Source organism: Micropterus salmoides, unplaced genomic scaffold (assembly GCF_014851395.1).
Source record: "Micropterus salmoides isolate LMB-PRFRI ecotype aquatic unplaced genomic scaffold, ASM1485139v1 Ms_hic_scaffold_9, whole genome shotgun sequence".
NCBI classification, from domain to species: domain Eukaryota; kingdom Metazoa; phylum Chordata; class Actinopteri; order Centrarchiformes; family Centrarchidae; genus Micropterus; species Micropterus salmoides.
This window is the reverse complement of record NW_024044681.1, coordinates 3,879,091-3,895,908: the sequence shown is the minus strand read 5'-3', so window position 1 is coordinate 3,895,908 and position 16,818 is coordinate 3,879,091. Positions and strand designations below refer to the sequence as shown.

At 41.6% G+C, this 16,818-nt stretch overlaps 2 protein-coding genes across 2 annotated transcripts; both read left to right on the top strand.

The window, feature by feature from the left end:
• Positions 1-13: 13 nt before the first annotated feature.
• Positions 14-6,412, top strand: LOC119895496 (suppressor of cytokine signaling 2-like; the record flags this gene model as incomplete). Its single annotated transcript, XM_038708651.1, is given in 2 exon segments — positions 14-457; positions 2,663-6,412. Coding segments are annotated over 2 exon segments (603 nt in total). The 3' UTR covers positions 3,139-6,412.
• A 1,004-nt stretch (positions 6,413-7,416) lies between these two features.
• LOC119895498 (death domain-containing protein CRADD-like) lies at positions 7,417-13,906 on the top strand. The gene is made up of 2 exons (XM_038708654.1): positions 7,417-8,100; positions 11,696-13,906. The coding sequence occupies exons 1-2, from the start codon at positions 7,803-7,805 to the stop codon at positions 11,989-11,991; spliced, it is 594 nt and encodes a 197-aa protein (XP_038564582.1). The 5' UTR covers positions 7,417-7,802; the 3' UTR covers positions 11,992-13,906.
• Positions 13,907-16,818: the final 2,912 nt, after the last annotated feature.

Here is a 16,818-nt window from a genome sequence, read left to right as displayed (position 1 = left end):
TTTAGATCTTCAGGTTGAGAGAAAACAATCTGAGAAACTCACACTGAGAGTTTCAGCCAATCAAACTCAAACGATTAACAATCAGGAGACCGTGCTGATGTGTAAAAGGTCGCAGCTCCTCCTCTGCTGCGTCTGAACAACAACATCTTAAACAAACACGTTTCTGACTGTCGTCCGTGTAGAGAGGAAGTGACGGCTCTGGGATGATTATTCTCCCGCTGCAGACCGTCTGTTGTGATGGATCTGATTTATTTCCAGGACAGTGCGCGCAGACCTGGTCCCGTGTCTGAGCTGCGGGCCTAGAACCAGGCTGAAGGTTGGATCTGTCCAATGACCTGCCAGTCCTCCGAGTCCACAGACACCATCGAGAGCGACAGACGAGCCGACAACAACTCCAGAGCTGTGGAATCAGACGAGAGCCGCATCGCCTCGGCCATGAAAGACCTGAAGAACACAGGTCTGTTTGTTTGTTTGCTCATTTAAAGGGACAGTGCGCTTTAATGTACAGCTGTAAATGTGCCAGAGTCCATCTGTAGTCCCGCACAGATGTTCCAGATGTGACTAAAAACAGAATGGAAGACTGAAGTGACGGAGTTGTTGAGAGTATTTATGATAGAAGAGAATATAAACAGCACACGGGACTTTATAGGTGTGGTTTAAAACTTACAACACATTATACAGGATGTAAATAAAAGCTGTTGGACGTGAAGCGTGAAGGATTATAACACAGGGCTTACTTCCTGTTGCCAGTAGGTGTAGGCATATGGATGTGTTCAGGGCGGGACTGTTGTGAAACATGTCAAATTTAGTCCAGATGTGAGCATGTAGACAGAAGTTACAACAACTTTCTGTTTCATGGCGAAGCATCAGTTTTTGACGCCACGCCACGGAAACACCGTTTGACAAAAACTCACACAAAGCACAATTTTTCATCGTCCCTGCCTTTAGATTGTACAGAGGTCATTTAAAGTCGATTGGATTAATTCTCTATGAGGAGTTCGTTAAAGTACGGAGCCTGTAAAACGCCAAAAAATTACCATTAAAGTCAAAATGGCTGACTTCATGTTCCACAGAAATTTCATAAATTTTTCTGCAAAGTTTTGAGAGTTTTTAGGCTGCAGAAAAACAGAAAGAAGAAGGATTCCTTCAGGTTTAACAGATTTAACTGATTAAAGGTACCTGAGGACATGAACACATCCGACCTGCCGCTGAGCGTCTTCTCTCTCAGCTGGATGCAAACCAACTAAACTCTGAAGTACTGTTTCGTCCGGGGCGTTGCCGTACAGGAAGCTCTACGGGGGCACCGTCTGCCGCCATAATCAACATGTTAATAGCCAGGAGTTAAGATCAGTTTCTTTCCATCTTGCAGTTGTAGATAAACTTTGACTGAGCGTGCTTTCACACCTGCCTCATTTAGTTTGGTTGAATCGCACTAGAGTTGGTGCAGCTCATCTGGGCACCAAAAGCAACCCAACAAATGTTCCGAGAGCTCGAACTCTGGTGCGCTCACTTGTGGTGTGAGAGCGAACCAACCACAGGATCTTATGACTGCAGAGATGTGACGGGAGCATTATTTCCAAAGCTAAACCACTAATAAATCCATCTGCTATAATAATATATATATAATATACCGCGGGTATATTCCCTGATTAACAGGTTAAAATCTGTTAAAAAGCTTCTGTTTACCCTGTCAGATCATTAAGTCCATGAGGTAATGAATTATTACTGAACTACACGTCCTCTTTACGTCATTATTCATAACAGGCGGCGGATCTGCTGTCCAAAAAATGGCCAAAAATGTAATCACGATAATCGTTCGATAATTATCACGATAAATGTCAAATCGTTTTTTCAAGTTTAAAGGCAGATTTTTGCTCCTGAGTGAAAATTGAAGAAACCTGATGGTTGATTATGTGGTGAAACTTTTCTTTATGGTCAGAATGACAAACACTTGATGCCAAACAGAGAGAACATTCAGAACTATTCTGATTATAACAGAGATAATCAGTAAATCTTTTTCCTCAACAAAACACGTGTTTTAAAAGAAAATTAAGTGCTAAACCAAATATTTATAGACGATATATTGAACATTAATTATATTGTTATTGAGGAAAATTAGATTGTGATAATTATCATTATTGTCTGATCACTAATGATTAATAATCATCATCTTCGTGAGCTCTGCGATACAAAGTGCTGCTGTCAGTCACCGAGTTTGATGAAAAACCCCAAATCTGTCAGTCTGTATCGTCGTGGTTACTCGTCGTGGTGCGTTTGTGAACCTGCAGTGTGAACAGGAAGCGGAACTAAAATGAACCGGGCTACAGGAGTGAGGGACCGATAATCACTGTCTAGTTTTAAAATGTGTCTGGACTGGTCGTGCTCATATAAACGCTGCAGGTTATAAACCCTGAAGATTTATTGTTTCGCTCTGGTCAAAGCACCCAGCGCCCCGGGTGCACCCGTGTGTCTCGCCGAGTCCCGTGATGAGAAGTGAAGTATCAGCTGGTTGATCAGGACCCCGATGCTGCGTCGCAGGTAGACCCGGATCGCATGAAGCGCTCGGTTAATCGTTTCCTGTAGTGGCGGCTGCTGTTGGTTTGTAAATGTTGTCCTTCAGCGTCTCACGTCTTCTCTGTTTCCTGTCTCTCTGTGGCGGCAGGTTGGTACTGGGGCAGTCTGACCGCTAACGAGGCCAAAGAGATCCTGCAGGACGCCTCGGAGGGCACCTTCCTGGTCCGGGACAGCTCTCAGAGGGACTACCTGTTCACCATCTCCGCCATGACGTCGGCGGGCCCCACCAACCTGCGGATCGAGTACAAACACGGCAAATTCAAGCTGGACTCGGTGGTTCTGGTGAAGCCCAAGCTGAAGCAGTTCGACAGCGTGGTCCACCTGGTGGAGCACTACGTCCAGCTGTCCAGGACCGGCGACAAGGCGGCGTCCAACCCTCAACCCTCGGCGGCGGCGCCCAACGGCACGGTGCAGCTGCTGCTCACCAAACCCGTGTACACCGCCACGCCGTCGCTGCAGCACCTCTGTCGCATCGCCATCAACAGGAGGACGCGGCGGGTCCGGGATCTGCCGTTACCCAACAGACTGAAGGACTACCTGACGGACTACACCTACAACGTGTAGGCGGGCTACAGCTCGCCGCGGAGGAAGATGCGAGCGCAGTCGGCTCTGTGCGACGCCCCACTGACCACTGACCAATCCCATCATGCCTTGCTCCTACAAGGACCCAGCAAGTCAAAGAGTCGGGCGGTAACGAGCCTGAGCAGCTGGAGGAAAATCCTGCAGGACGTTTGGCTCAGGAAGACAGACGGCTCTCTGAGCACCGTCAGTACTGCTCTGTGGTGAAGTACCAGACCGCAGGGTGAGTTTAAAAACGCCTTCACACGTTCACAGACCGACGCCGCAAACCCAGATCGTCCGCCCCCAGCCGAGGGCCGCAGCTGACCGTCGGTTCCGTCATTGATTTAAAGTTTTATCGATTAAACCTGAAACGTTCTGATTTAACAAAGAGATCCAGAAGACAACAGCCGCACATCTGAGACGCCGGGAGCGCCGCCTTCATTTTTGCTTTAAAAAAGACTTTTCATGATCAAAATAGTTCCAGATTCACGACCTGTTGCCGCTCCGACTCAGTGGCCCCTGAAGGGCCCGAATGTAAAACCCGGACCTCCTGTTTTTGTCCGTTTCTGAACGTTTTTGAAGCGTTGCACAGATGATGTGTTGAGTGAATGTTTTGGCGGGAGAGGAAGAGGCCGACGCCGTCAGTCAGAGCGGCGTCTGCAGCTATTAACTCGAGTCACAGAAACATCTGATAGACGCTGAAAGTCGAAGCAGTTAAATCACCTGATTTCATCGGTCGACAGTCGACACGTGATCTGAAGATGGTCAGGGTTTTATCATCATCATCATCTATTAATTATTTAGTCTCCAAAAAGAGTCCAGCCCAGCGAACAACAAATAAACCTGACGTGGAATTAAACGTGTTTCCTGAAGGCTGCAGCTGGCGGTCGGTGTCCTCGCTGATCTGTTATTAGTATTTTTATTATTTATTATGCGGAGCCCGTTTATCATCGTCTGATTCACAGATCGACTAACAAACTAATCCTTTAAACAAAATCTCCAGTAAATATTCAGTTGTTTATTTTCGTTTTACTTTCAGCCGAGCTGCGAACTAAAAGCTTCTTCCGTCTCTGTTTCCTCCTCCAACATCCTGACAGACGGAGGACAGGAAGTCAGAGACCCGTGAAATAAAGTGAGACAGATCAGAGTCTGAGCAGAACCACATCAACAGTCTGGCTCCACTTGTTGTTCCCACCTTCAGACGCAGGAAACGCAGCGCTCTGATTGGCCGCCCGCCGGCCTGTGACCATGAAAAGTTCACGTTTGTGAGTCAGCAGGACTTCCTGATCGATGACAAACAAACAGAGTTGTTTTTCATCTGAGCACGGTTTAATGAGTCAGTGTTTGACCTCTCCGGGCTCCGCTTGGACTTTGTCCCCGCTGGATGTAGTACTCTGCAGCTCTGAGCCAATCACAGCGCAGAAAAACAAAGACCCCGCGGGGCCTGTTAATCCCGCTCTGTGGCCCAATACATCCTCACTCCAGCTCTCGTATCAGATCAAATCCAGATCAGATTAAAGGCTCTCGGTCACAAATCTGCAGATTATAATCTGACAGATCTGATGACGGTTCTGGGCTGCAGGGTCGGGCCTCCTCCGGACCACAAGGAGGCGCTGGTGCATAACTTTCCTCCTCCTCCCCTGGTCAGGATCTCCTCAGAGTTTTAGCCTCACAAACACCTTCAGCTGTCTGACGTGACGCCGCGTCTCCAAGTTTATCTACAAACTTCCCGCCCTCGTGTTGATCTTTGATGATCCTCGCTGTCATCCCACCCTCTCAGGTCCACTTCCTGTCCCGTGTTACATTCAGTAACAGTCCCAGCTCGTTATCGGTCCATGCAAAATAAATCTGGTGCGGTTCTTCGTCTGTAGAACTTTATTCTTTCAGCAGATCTTCTGTAACTACAGAACAGACCACCTGCTTCCTGTTTACACGGCGTGCATGCCTCATGTACCTGAACGGCCACCAGATGCGCGTCGTTTTAATGTAGACGGAGATCAACTCTGATCTGCATCGTGTTGCTTTTAGAACTGTGGATGGGTTCCCACTCGGTGCAGCCGCAGAAAAGCAACAGCAAGGTTTCAAACAGCTTTACTGATCCTCGTAGGGTAATTCAGTTTTCATCTGCCAGTCGTTTCAAACGAGACGAAACAACAACTACAATCAATCAACATTCAGAAACAGAGCAAAGCAGCGAATATGCAGGTCAGAATACCCGGACCGAGCAGGGACCATGATTCAAGAAGATAAATAAACCAACCGGATCATGAAACTCTGGCCCAACAAAGTGTGAGTTCTGTAACTTAACTTAGAATTAAGATGAACGGGTTGCATTTTATTTAATCTAAAGAAATTATGGGTTACATTTAATTGTTTTTACTCCCTAATCCTCAATCCAGACAGACAGACATGGTTCCTCTTGTGTTTGGTCACATGAGACCATTAAACCAAACTCCATTTAAAAATCTATCGTTTTTAGGCTGTTATTGTTGATTGTTAAATATTAACAGCTGGCGGAACGTAAAACACGAGCTTCTTTTAAAATCCTGGGTCTCCTTGTGAATTCGGTTTATATTAGATCCAGTAAGCTGCACTTTATTTCATTAAAAGTTTAATTTAGGCTCCCGCTGTTGGTCACATGGTGCCCGGCGCTCGTTTTGACACCTGTAACACTGAACACAGGTGGACAGCAGACATGCTGACGTTTCCTCAGAGATTCATTCTGCTTTGAACTTTCAGCTGCTTCCTGTTTTAGCAGCTTCTTTCTGTGACTCCGCCTCCTTTTTGGCGTCACGCTTCCAGTTTTGTGAGGATCAGTTTAAATGCAGGACGTGGCGGTCACTCAGGTAAAACGGGGCTTTGCCGCACATGTCGTCCACAGGTTCGATGCCGTCGACTCTACATGATGTTCCTGTTAATACCCACTTTTTGTCTTATGGTTTATTTTCTCCAGATACGATTTCACGGCGATAAAGTGCATCTTCTCTAGACATAAAACTCTTCAAATGAATAAAACTTTACTAGTGAACATAAAACACAAGGATCTTTTGTACATTTCACGGCTGTGGGACAGATTCTGTTCGGGTGGACCCTGCAGCTCTCGCCCTGTTTGATTATTAAAACATATTTATTGATTGTGTCACACTGTTTCCTGGTACATTATTTTGTAAAGAGGCTGCACAGACTGAAAGCTTGTGTTGTCCTGAATCTGTGCAGCAGTTCAGCCTCTGTATCGATCAGCTCCACGAGATAAATAAAGTTTTTATTTGGTGCTTCATCCCGGTGGTGTGTTTGCTTTTCACTACACAGCTCTTCACTGTCTGCTCTCTCAGAACCTCTTTGTTTTGCAGATGATGATGTCGTCACACTTTTCCTTAGATGATTAAAATGTTATTTTTATTTTTCAGCCTCATTAATAAAAAGAGATTTTTTATAAAGGTCTAAAGTACGACACCCTAAATGTTTTAACTCACCGGTGTTTGTATTTAGTGCAAATATTCTTTATTTGTTGCTACTATTATTATTATTATGTATAAAACAACAACAGCTTTCAGTGATTCTTCTACAAGACCAACAGGAATGTGTGAAAGTTAATATAAATGCCATTAAGAAAATAAAAATGCTGACATGAGAAAAAGTTTTACAGGACTCAGGAATCATTAATAAAATCAAAGTGCTGCTGCTGAGACCGACACAGATTACAATTACAGTTAATTAATAAATAGCCTAATATGTTTCTCAGAAAAGGAAAATCTCTATTAATGATTAATGAAGATTAATAGGTGCAATTAACGGCTGTTTTCTGTAAAGGATCTCCATTCAAAAATCTTCCAGTTTTAGATTTGCTCATTGATTGTTTAAAAAAACATCAGGTACACTTAAAATATCCTTGTGAAAGAGACAGGTATTCTTGTAAATTCGGTTTATGTTTGACCTGTCAAGTCGGAATATATTTCATAAAAACCTTCATTTTAACATTGGATCACACTGTTTGCCCGCTGTACGTTCACCGTGGGAGCAGGAGGCTTTCAGTACAAAACCTTATGCTAATTAATGTACACAGAGGTGAATACTAGTCTTATAATTTAATATATTAATATTTGATTTAATCTATTTAACTGTGCTTGCCACAGAACGTACCGGTTTCCACTCTATGAAGACTCAGCCAAACTTCATCGAGAAATCTACCGTTTTTAGGATTCCTCTTTTGTTAATAATTATAAACAGCTGATAAAACATCAAATATGAGCTTGTCTGAAAATGTTGCTTCCTCTAGTAAATTCGGAATATATTTAATCAACCTAGTTGCACTCTTTTATGCAATAAATTGTGATTTTGCTGTTAGCTCATGCTGTTAGCTAGCTAACGTTAAGCCTCTATTTGTCTGGTTACTGCTCGATTTAAACCGGATGTATTATTAATAATAATTAAAGTGCGGTTCATAATAATTAATTAATTAATAATACACTAAATTAAACCGGTTCAACAGTTGCTAAAAGCTTCTCATGGGAAACAAGTTCCGCCCGCCGCCACGTTTTCAGTCGGACACAATAACAATGAGCACCGTGTTGTATTCCGGGCTAGTTTTCCTGAAGAATATTAAAGTGAGTATTTTATATTTATATATTTACATATTATTTATAACTCCTGGCGGACCGGAGCAGTAAATGGACCCGGCACACAGAGCCCTGCTGCGGACACACAGGCTGGAACTGTCCGGGCAGCTGCTGGTCAGCGAGACTATCGTTCCGGTTCTGTACCAGGAGAACGTTCTGACGGAGGCTCAGGTGGAGGACATCGCGTCTCAGCCGACAGACAGGCTGAAGACCCTGAAGCTGCTGGACCTCCTGCCGAGCCGCGGGCCCCGGGCCTTCAGCGCCTTCCTGCGCTCTCTGGACGAGTTCGGCTGGGTCCGAGACAAGCTGCTGCAGGAGCTCCAGACGGGACCCGGACCCAGCTCACCAGGTGAGACCAGGGAGGAGGAAGCACGCCTGAGACCACCAGCGTCTCACCTGGAGGTAGAAACAGGTCTCAGTGTGTTCTGTGTGAAGGCTTTAGAACCGGGTCTGGCTCCAGTTCAGTCCAGGTTCTGGTTCTGCCTGTGCGGGTCAGGGCTGATTCCAGGTCAGTGATCCCAGACCTGGTTCCCTTTCACGCCTGTTTGTTAGAAATCCTTCATGAGCCTCCCACTTTGAAAACCCCGATCCAGACCGCATCGGACCAGGTCTAGCCAAAGACTCTGAAGTCTGTTTATTAACCTGATATCTGTGGGTGAAACATTTAAATCAGTTTGTGAAAACAGAAACAGGGAGACTTCACCGCCGAGACCACATCTAGACCACATGAATCCAGATCTAGACCAGGTCCAGCACTGTTATTAGGCTTGACCTGAACTACATTAACACGAAGACTTTAAAGATGTTTAAAACCCAGTTTTAGATTCATGAAAACCTTTTTAGTTGTATTTTGTTTCTGTAGACCACATCTGGACCACATTAGCTCAGGTCTAGACCAGGTCTAAACCAGGTCTAAACCAGCTCCAGACCAGGTCTAGACCAGGTCCAGTTCTGTACTAAGACTAAAGACTGTTTAAAACCCAGTTTTAGATTCATGAAAACCTTTTTAGTTGTATTTTGTTTCTGTAGACCACATCTGGACCACAAAAGTCCAGCTCTAGTCCACTGTGCATCTGGTCTGAACCTGCCGTCAGAATAAAACGCTGAGATTCATAAAGAACTGATCAGCTGATCGTTCTTCAGCGTCAACAAACTAACAAACACGTTTACCTTCATGGAAGATGTTTGTTTGTTTGTTTGTTGGTTTGTTTAAGAAAATAAGTCGTGAAGAGGAAGTTTGTTCTCAGTGGAAAAAGCTCTGGCTCTGTTTTCTAGTAATTAACATTTATTACCATAACTGATTATTAGACATTTAATTACCTTTAATAACGACGTGACGTTCACGATTCACGACACGACCGCCAAGAAAACTAAAGAGAAGAAGAGTTCACACAGGAACCGTGCACACCTTTCAAAATAAAAGTGACATTTTTGAAAAAGAATTTTGACATAAAAGTTAAATAAGTGAATAATTCTGAGATAAATGTTAGAAGAGATAAAACTGAGATCTTCTAAGAAAACAATCAATATTTAAATCCAGATGTTGAGAGCAGATCACCTCAAACGGCCCCGACGGTCGACCGTCAGCGTTAACGGGAACCTCGTCAGGCGCTTTGAATAAATCCAGCATTTAGATTAAAGTCGCAGCTGAGATTATAGTTGGAAATAAAAGTGAAGCATTTTAGGAAAAGTTTTATAAATCTGAAATTTCAGTAAATTTTAAGGAACAAAATAAAAGTTTGGGATTAAAATCTTTAATCAAAGTAAGAAAATTGATAAAGTTTTAATTAAATGTCTGATTTAGTAAAAAAGTCCAAGTTCAGTTCCAGATGTTTGAGAATAATCTGAGATGTTCAGATGAATCAGATGACGGCTGTGTTTGGGTTTTCCTGCGTCATCAGAGACGTTCAGTTTTTCTCAGAACAGTTTAAGAAGTTTTCCAGGAAAAAATCTTCGTCAGCGTCTTTTAACTAAATTAATAACGAATTCTTAGAAACCAGTTTCTGCTAACGAGACAGTTTTTTAGTTCAGACGCTGCTCTTTGGTTTCTTAATGGAGATCAGAGCAAACGGAGCTGAGCGCTCACAACACCCCTCCTCGCCCTTCCTCCTCGCCCTTCCTCCTCCTCGCCCTTCCTCCTCGCCCTTCCTCCTCCTTGCCCTTCCTCCTCCTCGCCCTTCCTCCTCGCCCTTCCTCCTCCCCTTCCTCCTCCTCGCCCTTCCTTTTCCTCGCCCTTCCTCCTCGCCCTTCCTCCTCGCCCTTCCTCCTTGCCCTTCCTCCTCCTCGCCCTTCCTCCTCCTCGCCCTTCTAATAAAATGAAGATTTTATTCTCAGTTTACCACTTGTATCCAAACTTGAATCCAATAATTATGTCTTTTATTTAAAAATTAATTCAGACTTTAATCTTAAAAATTCTGACTTTAAAAAAAAAGTCCTCCTCGCCAACACTTAGCAACAACATATATGCAATGTCCGGTTAGACTTTCAGAATAAAACGCTGGTGTTTTGAAACATCGTCATTTTGAAACGGCACGTTAATAAAGTCGTGAAACGTTGCAGTTTGGTTTGGTTTAGGCAACAAAACTAGTTGGTCAAGGTTCAGAAAACATCCTGGTTTGGGTTAAAATAACTACGTATGTCAGTTAACACGTAAGTTAACTTACGTCACTTGTGTAACTTACGCACTTTACGTAACTCGCGTATCTCAAATAAAAATATTTAATGTTTCACATCGAACCCCGGTCTCCTGGTTCAAAGTCCGGGTTCTGGTCCTCCATCCGCCCCAACCACCTCCGTACTCAGTCGCTACAAGGCCTTGACCGTGCGTCCATATGTGGCGAGTCGGGGAGAGAGAACGGGTCGGCTCGTCAGCTTATTCTAACAATAGCTGGGGATTCATTTTCTGTCAGTCAGCTAACTGAAAGCATAAAAACCCTCAAATAAAGCTTTATTTAAACAGCTGACGTGTTGCAGCATATTTGAATCATGAACTAAATAAAACACATGAACGCTGGACCTGCTGCTGGGTTGGAGTTCATGTTTATAATAATAATTTACTGTCTCGCTGCTGTCACTGACAAGTAGAACAGAAATGCCACAAAAATACTTGATTTATAATGATTTTGCTTAACGGGGTCAGAATGTTCTTTTACAGAAAGAAAAGGAACAACAAAACAACACAGGGTTAATGAGTAATGTAAAATGTAAAGCTGCTCTTCTTCTTCTCTGCAGCTGATCTGAACTTTATTCCTTTACGTTTTTTCTCAGCGCCGCAGGACGCTTCATTAAACAAACCATGTGGAGGTTACGAGCGGTGAACAGGCAGCACTTCCTGTGTCTCAGTGACCTAAAAGAAAAACACTGATTGCAACACGTGTTGACTGAAGAGGAACTCTCTTTTCTCCAATGAGAGGAGACCAAACAACACAACACCCCCCCCCCGACTTAGAAATACTGAGAATTAAAGTTGCAGCGTCTGACGACAAATCAAGTTTATTATTCAAACCTTTGACAACAACAAACTGAACAAGTCCAACAAGTTTGTTTGTACGAGAGCCGTCACCTGATCAAAGCCGTCAACCAGACTTCATTCAGAAATCTCAACTTTATGGACAAGACAATCCTGAGATTAAAGACAAAATAAAGAACTGCAAATTCAGACAAATCCTGACGTGGGTTGGATAAAAATCTGAGTATAAAATCTTAATTTTCAGGTAAAATTTCAGAAAGTCAAAAATGTGAAGGAAAAAAATCCATATGAATGAAAAATAAATCAGATCTTTTTGATAATGTCCTTTCTGAGAGTTAATTTCAGCATAAAGGTTTTAAAAGAGAGAAATAAATGATGAGTTTTGAGATCAAAGTGTAAATTCAGGTTTTAAAGATAAATCTGTAAAATCGCATTTTAATCTGTCAGAACTGAAAACGTCTCCGTCTCTCTGCAGACGTCCGGCAGCTTCCTGACTCGGTTCTCCAGAAGGTTCCTTCGGATCGGGAGCTGTCCCGCCTGGCGTCTCGGCTCGGTGCCGAGTGGGAGTCGGTCCTGATGGACCTGGGTCTGTCCGCGGAGGCTTTGTTCCGGTGCCGGGCCGATCACCCGCTCAGTACTCACGGAGCGGTTCTGGCCGGTCTGGTCCAGTGGAGACGGTGCGAAGGGAAGAAAGCCACAGTCGAGCGGCTGCTGCAGAGCCTGAAGGCTGCAGACGTCCATCCCTCGGTTCTGGAGGACGTCCTGATGTGACCCAGAAACCTCTCTGTTCTGTCTCACGGGTCAAACACAAGACTTTAAAACGGCTGCATGGATATTTTTATATTTACGATGAAACGTTTCATTAAAAAAACAGGTTCAAACTGAGCTTAAATATAACTCAAAAGTTTGGGGTCACATTGAAATGTCCTTATTTTTGAAGGAAAAGCACTGTACTTTTCAATGAAGATAACTTTAAACTAGTCTTAACTTTGAAGAAATACACTCTATACATTGCTAATGTGGTAAATGACTATTCTAGCTGCAAATGTCTGGTTTTTGGTGCAATATCTGGTGTATAGAGGCCCATTTCCAGCAACTATCACTCCAGTGTTCTAATGGTACAATGTGTTTGCTCATTGGCTCAGAAGGCTAATTGATGATTAGAAAACCCTTGTGCAATCATGTTCACACATCTGAAAACAGTTTAGGTCGTTACAGAAGCTACAAAACTGACCTTCCTTTGAGCAGATTGAGTTTCTGGAGCATCACATTTGTGGGGTCAATTAAACGCTCAAAATGGCCAGAAAAACAGAACTTTCATCTGAAACTCGACAGTCTATTCTTGTTCTTAGAAATGAAGGCTATTCCATGCGAGACATTGCTAAGAAATTGAAGATTTCCTACAACGGTGTGTACTACTCCCTTCAGAGGACAGCACAAACAGGCTCTAACCAGAGTAGAAAAAGAAGTGGGAGGCCGCGTTGCACAACTGAGCAAGAAGATAAGTACATTAGAGTCTCTAGTTTGAGAAACAGACGCCTCACAGGTCCCCAACTGGCATCTTCATTAAATAGTACCCGCAAAACACCAGTGTCAACATCTACAGTGAAGAGGCGGCTGCGGGATTCTGGGCTTCAGGGCAGAGTGGCAAAGAAAAAGCCATATCTGAGACTGGCCAATAAAAGAAAAAGATTAAGATGGGCAAAAGAACACAGACATTGGACAGAGGAAGACTGGAAAAAAGTGTTGTGGACATATGAATCCAAGTTTGAGGTGTTTGGATCACAAAGAAGAACGTTTGTGAGACGCAGAACAAATGAAAAGATGCTGGAAGAATGCCTGACGCCATCTGTTAAGCATGGTGGAGGTAATATGATGGTCTGGGGTTGCTTTGGTGCTGGTAAGGTGGGAGATTTGTACAGGGTAAAAGGGATTCTGAATAAGGAAGGCTATCACTCCATTTTGCAACGCCATGCTATACCCAGTGGACAGCGCTTGATTGGAGCCAATTTCATCCTACAACAGGACAATGACCCTAAACACACCTCCAAATTGTGCAAGAACTATTTAGAGCAGAAGCAGGCAGCTGGTATTCTATTGATAATGGAGTGGCCAGCGCAGTCACCAGATCTGAACCCCATTGAGCTGTTGTGGGAGCAGCTTGACCGTATGGTACGCAAGAAGTGCCCATCCAACCAATCCAACTTGTGGGAGCTGCTTCTGGAAGCGTGGGGTGCAATTTCTCCAGATTACCTCAACAAATTAACAGCTAGAATGCCAAAGGTCTGCAATGCTGTAATTGCTGCAAATGGAGGATTCTTTGACGAAAGCAAAGTTTGATGTAAAAAAGATCTTATTTCAAATACAAATCATTATTTCTAACCTTGTCAATGTCTTGACTCCATTTTCTATTCATTTCACAACGTATGGTGGTGAATAAGTGTGACTTTTCAGGAAAACACAAAATTGTTTGGGTGACCCCAAACTTTTGAACGGTAGTGTAAATATACAGATGAATCAGTTCCTCTAATCAGCAGATGGATTTAATATTTCATTTTTTGGATTCATATTAAAATCACAGATCTGATGTCATGAAATACTTTAAATACAACTTTTCACTATTCTGACATTTTGTCAAAAAGCATTAATCTGTTGACGGAGACAATAAATCACTTTAAGATTGAAATTCAGTCTAAAGTCTCAGGAATCTGTGATTTAAACTCTGATTTTTGAGAATAAAAGTATAAATAAAAATTTTGAAAACCGTCTCAAATGTGAAATTTTAAGTTTCTAAAAGAGGTTTCAAGACAAAAGTCACAAAAGATTTAAAGTCTGAAATTTTTTCATATTTTGAGATGAACGTCCAAATTGACTTCCTAAAAAAAATCTGAGACTATAAATCTGAATGATCAGAATTAAATCCAAATTTAATAAAATGTTAACTCTGAATTTTCACTGAGGTTTTTTGCAGTAACAAAATGACGGACTGTTCCTTTAATCAACTGGCAGCGGTGAAAAAGTGAATAAAGAATTATTTTCCTGAATGAAATAAATGTTTAAACTGAAGGAGTTGCTTTTCACATCTTATCACTTCCTGTTTCAACGGTTCATCACAGAAATACAATCTAATGTAAATATTTTGCATATCACTGAACAAACTGCCGTATTGCACATATTCTTTATTGTTTTGTATTTTTATAATCTGTCAATTTTATATTTATATATTTTTATAAATATAAATCCTCTCCCCCTGTAATGTTGTTGTTTGCACAACACAAACACTGAGTAATGCAAATGTAAATAACCACATTTTATCTTTTACACAAAGTTTTATAATTCTTCTATAACTCGCATCTCTTTATTCATATTTATATATTTAAACATTTATTAATGTCAGTTTATGTCCAGAAGCTAATCACCACAGAAAATTACTACTTGGCAATGAAGCTTTTCACTACACACAGTAATACACACACACAGTACTACACACAGTAACACACACACACAGTACTACACACAGTAACACACACACACAGTACTACACACAGTAATACACACAGTACTACACACAGTAATACACACACACAGTACTACACACACAAGCACAACAACAATGGCCGCCCTCCATGGACTTCAGTAATTCCTCAACAGCCTGCTGAGGATCAGCTTTCTGCAGCCGTCCTGGTTTTAAGGTGGACTGAGGAGATATGACACTGCAGCTCAGCTGGTTCTGTGTTTCTGTCGGAAGAGTTTAAATCTGTCTTTGTGAAGTAAAGAAACTTTTCTCTTGTTGAAATGTTTGTAAAGGTTTAAATTTAACTGAAAATAATAAAGTTTATTTAAAAGCTGCTTCTTAACTCTTCGTGCTCTGATTAAAAGTATTTTAATATGAGATTTGAGATTAAAGTCTGAAATATGATGATTAAATCCAAAGTTATGAATCTGAGATTAAAGTTTCAGAATGAAGTTCAACATGTAGATTTCTGAAAACTAATTGTCAGAATTAAGTTCAACTGAAACTTTAACCTGATTGATTTATTGTTAAAGCGTGTTTGAACCCCAAAAACACTTCCCAGGATGCACTGCGGCTACATATATACAATATACATTTTAAACACGCTCAACCATAAAAGTAAAAGTGGTATTTTTAACAGATTTTACACAAAATGTAAAATTATCATGGATTGGAGTACAAATACACGAGTACACAGAGTGATTATAACTGTTGTTGGTGAACTGTGCAAATTTATAATAATACAGTAATAAAAGTGTGAAGGTTTCCCTGCTGCTGTGAGTGAAGTGAATAATAACTGATCACATGTTTCCCAGCTGCTGAATGAAAGCTGGATGTCCTGTGTGACAGGAAGCAGCAGCTCCTCGTGCGAGTCCTTGGAGTTTCTCAGAAAGCTGTGAACACTGAGCTTTATATTCTCGCTGCTTCCAAGAAACCCTGCAAATATTTAAAGGCTGCTGCTGCTGACGGAGGGAAACGCCTTCAGAGGCCTTTTATTGTTTTACTGCAGAACTCTGAAGGTCCTTTATCTTCACATCTGTTCTGCAGCTGGAAGCTTTCAGAATCACCCAAATATTCAAACCAGCTTCTTCTTTTCCTTCGTTCGACCTGTGTCTCTGCTGCTTCTGCTCAAGAAGAAGTACTGAGCCTTCAGTAAAAGTACTACTACAGCAATGTAAAATACTCTGTTACAAGTAAGAGTACTACTAAAGCAATGTAAAATACTCTGTAGCAAGTAAAAGTACTACTAAAGCAATGTAAAATACTCTGTAGCAAGTAAAAGTACTACTAAAGCAATGTAAAATACTCTGTAGCAAGTAAAAGTACTACTAAAGCAATGTAAAATACTCTGTAGCAAGTAAGAGTACTACTAAAGCAATGTAAAATACTCTGTAGCAAGTAAAAGTACTACTAAAGCAATGTAAAATACTCTATTGCAAGTAAAAGTAGTACTAAAGCAATGTAAAATACTCTGTAGCAAGTAAAAGTACTACTAAAGCAATGTAAAATACTCTGTTACAAGTAAAAGTAATACTACAGCAATGTAAAATACTCTGTTACAAGTAAAATTACTACTACAGCAATGTAAAATACTCTGTAGCAAGTAAAAGTACTACTACAGCAATGTAAAATACTCTCTGGCAAGTAAAAGTACTACTACAGCAATGTAAAATACTCTGTTGCAAGTAAAAGTACTACTACAGCAATGTAAAATACTCTGTGGCAAGTAAAAGTACTACTAAAGCAATGTAAAATACTCTGTTACAAGTAAAAGTAATACTACAGCAATGTAAAATACTCTGTTACAAGTAAAAGTACTACTACAGCAATGTAAAATACTCTGTAGCAAGTAAAAGTACTACTAAAGCAATGTAAAATACTCTCTGGCAAGTAAAAGTACTACTACAGCAATGTAAAATACTCTGTTGCAAGTAAAAGTACTACTACAGCAATGTAAAATACTCTGTTGCAAGTAAAAGTACTACTACAGCAATGTAAAACACTATTACAAGTAAAAGTACTACTAAAGCAATGTAAAATACTCTCTTGCAAGTAAAAGTAGTACTAAAGCAATGTAAAATACT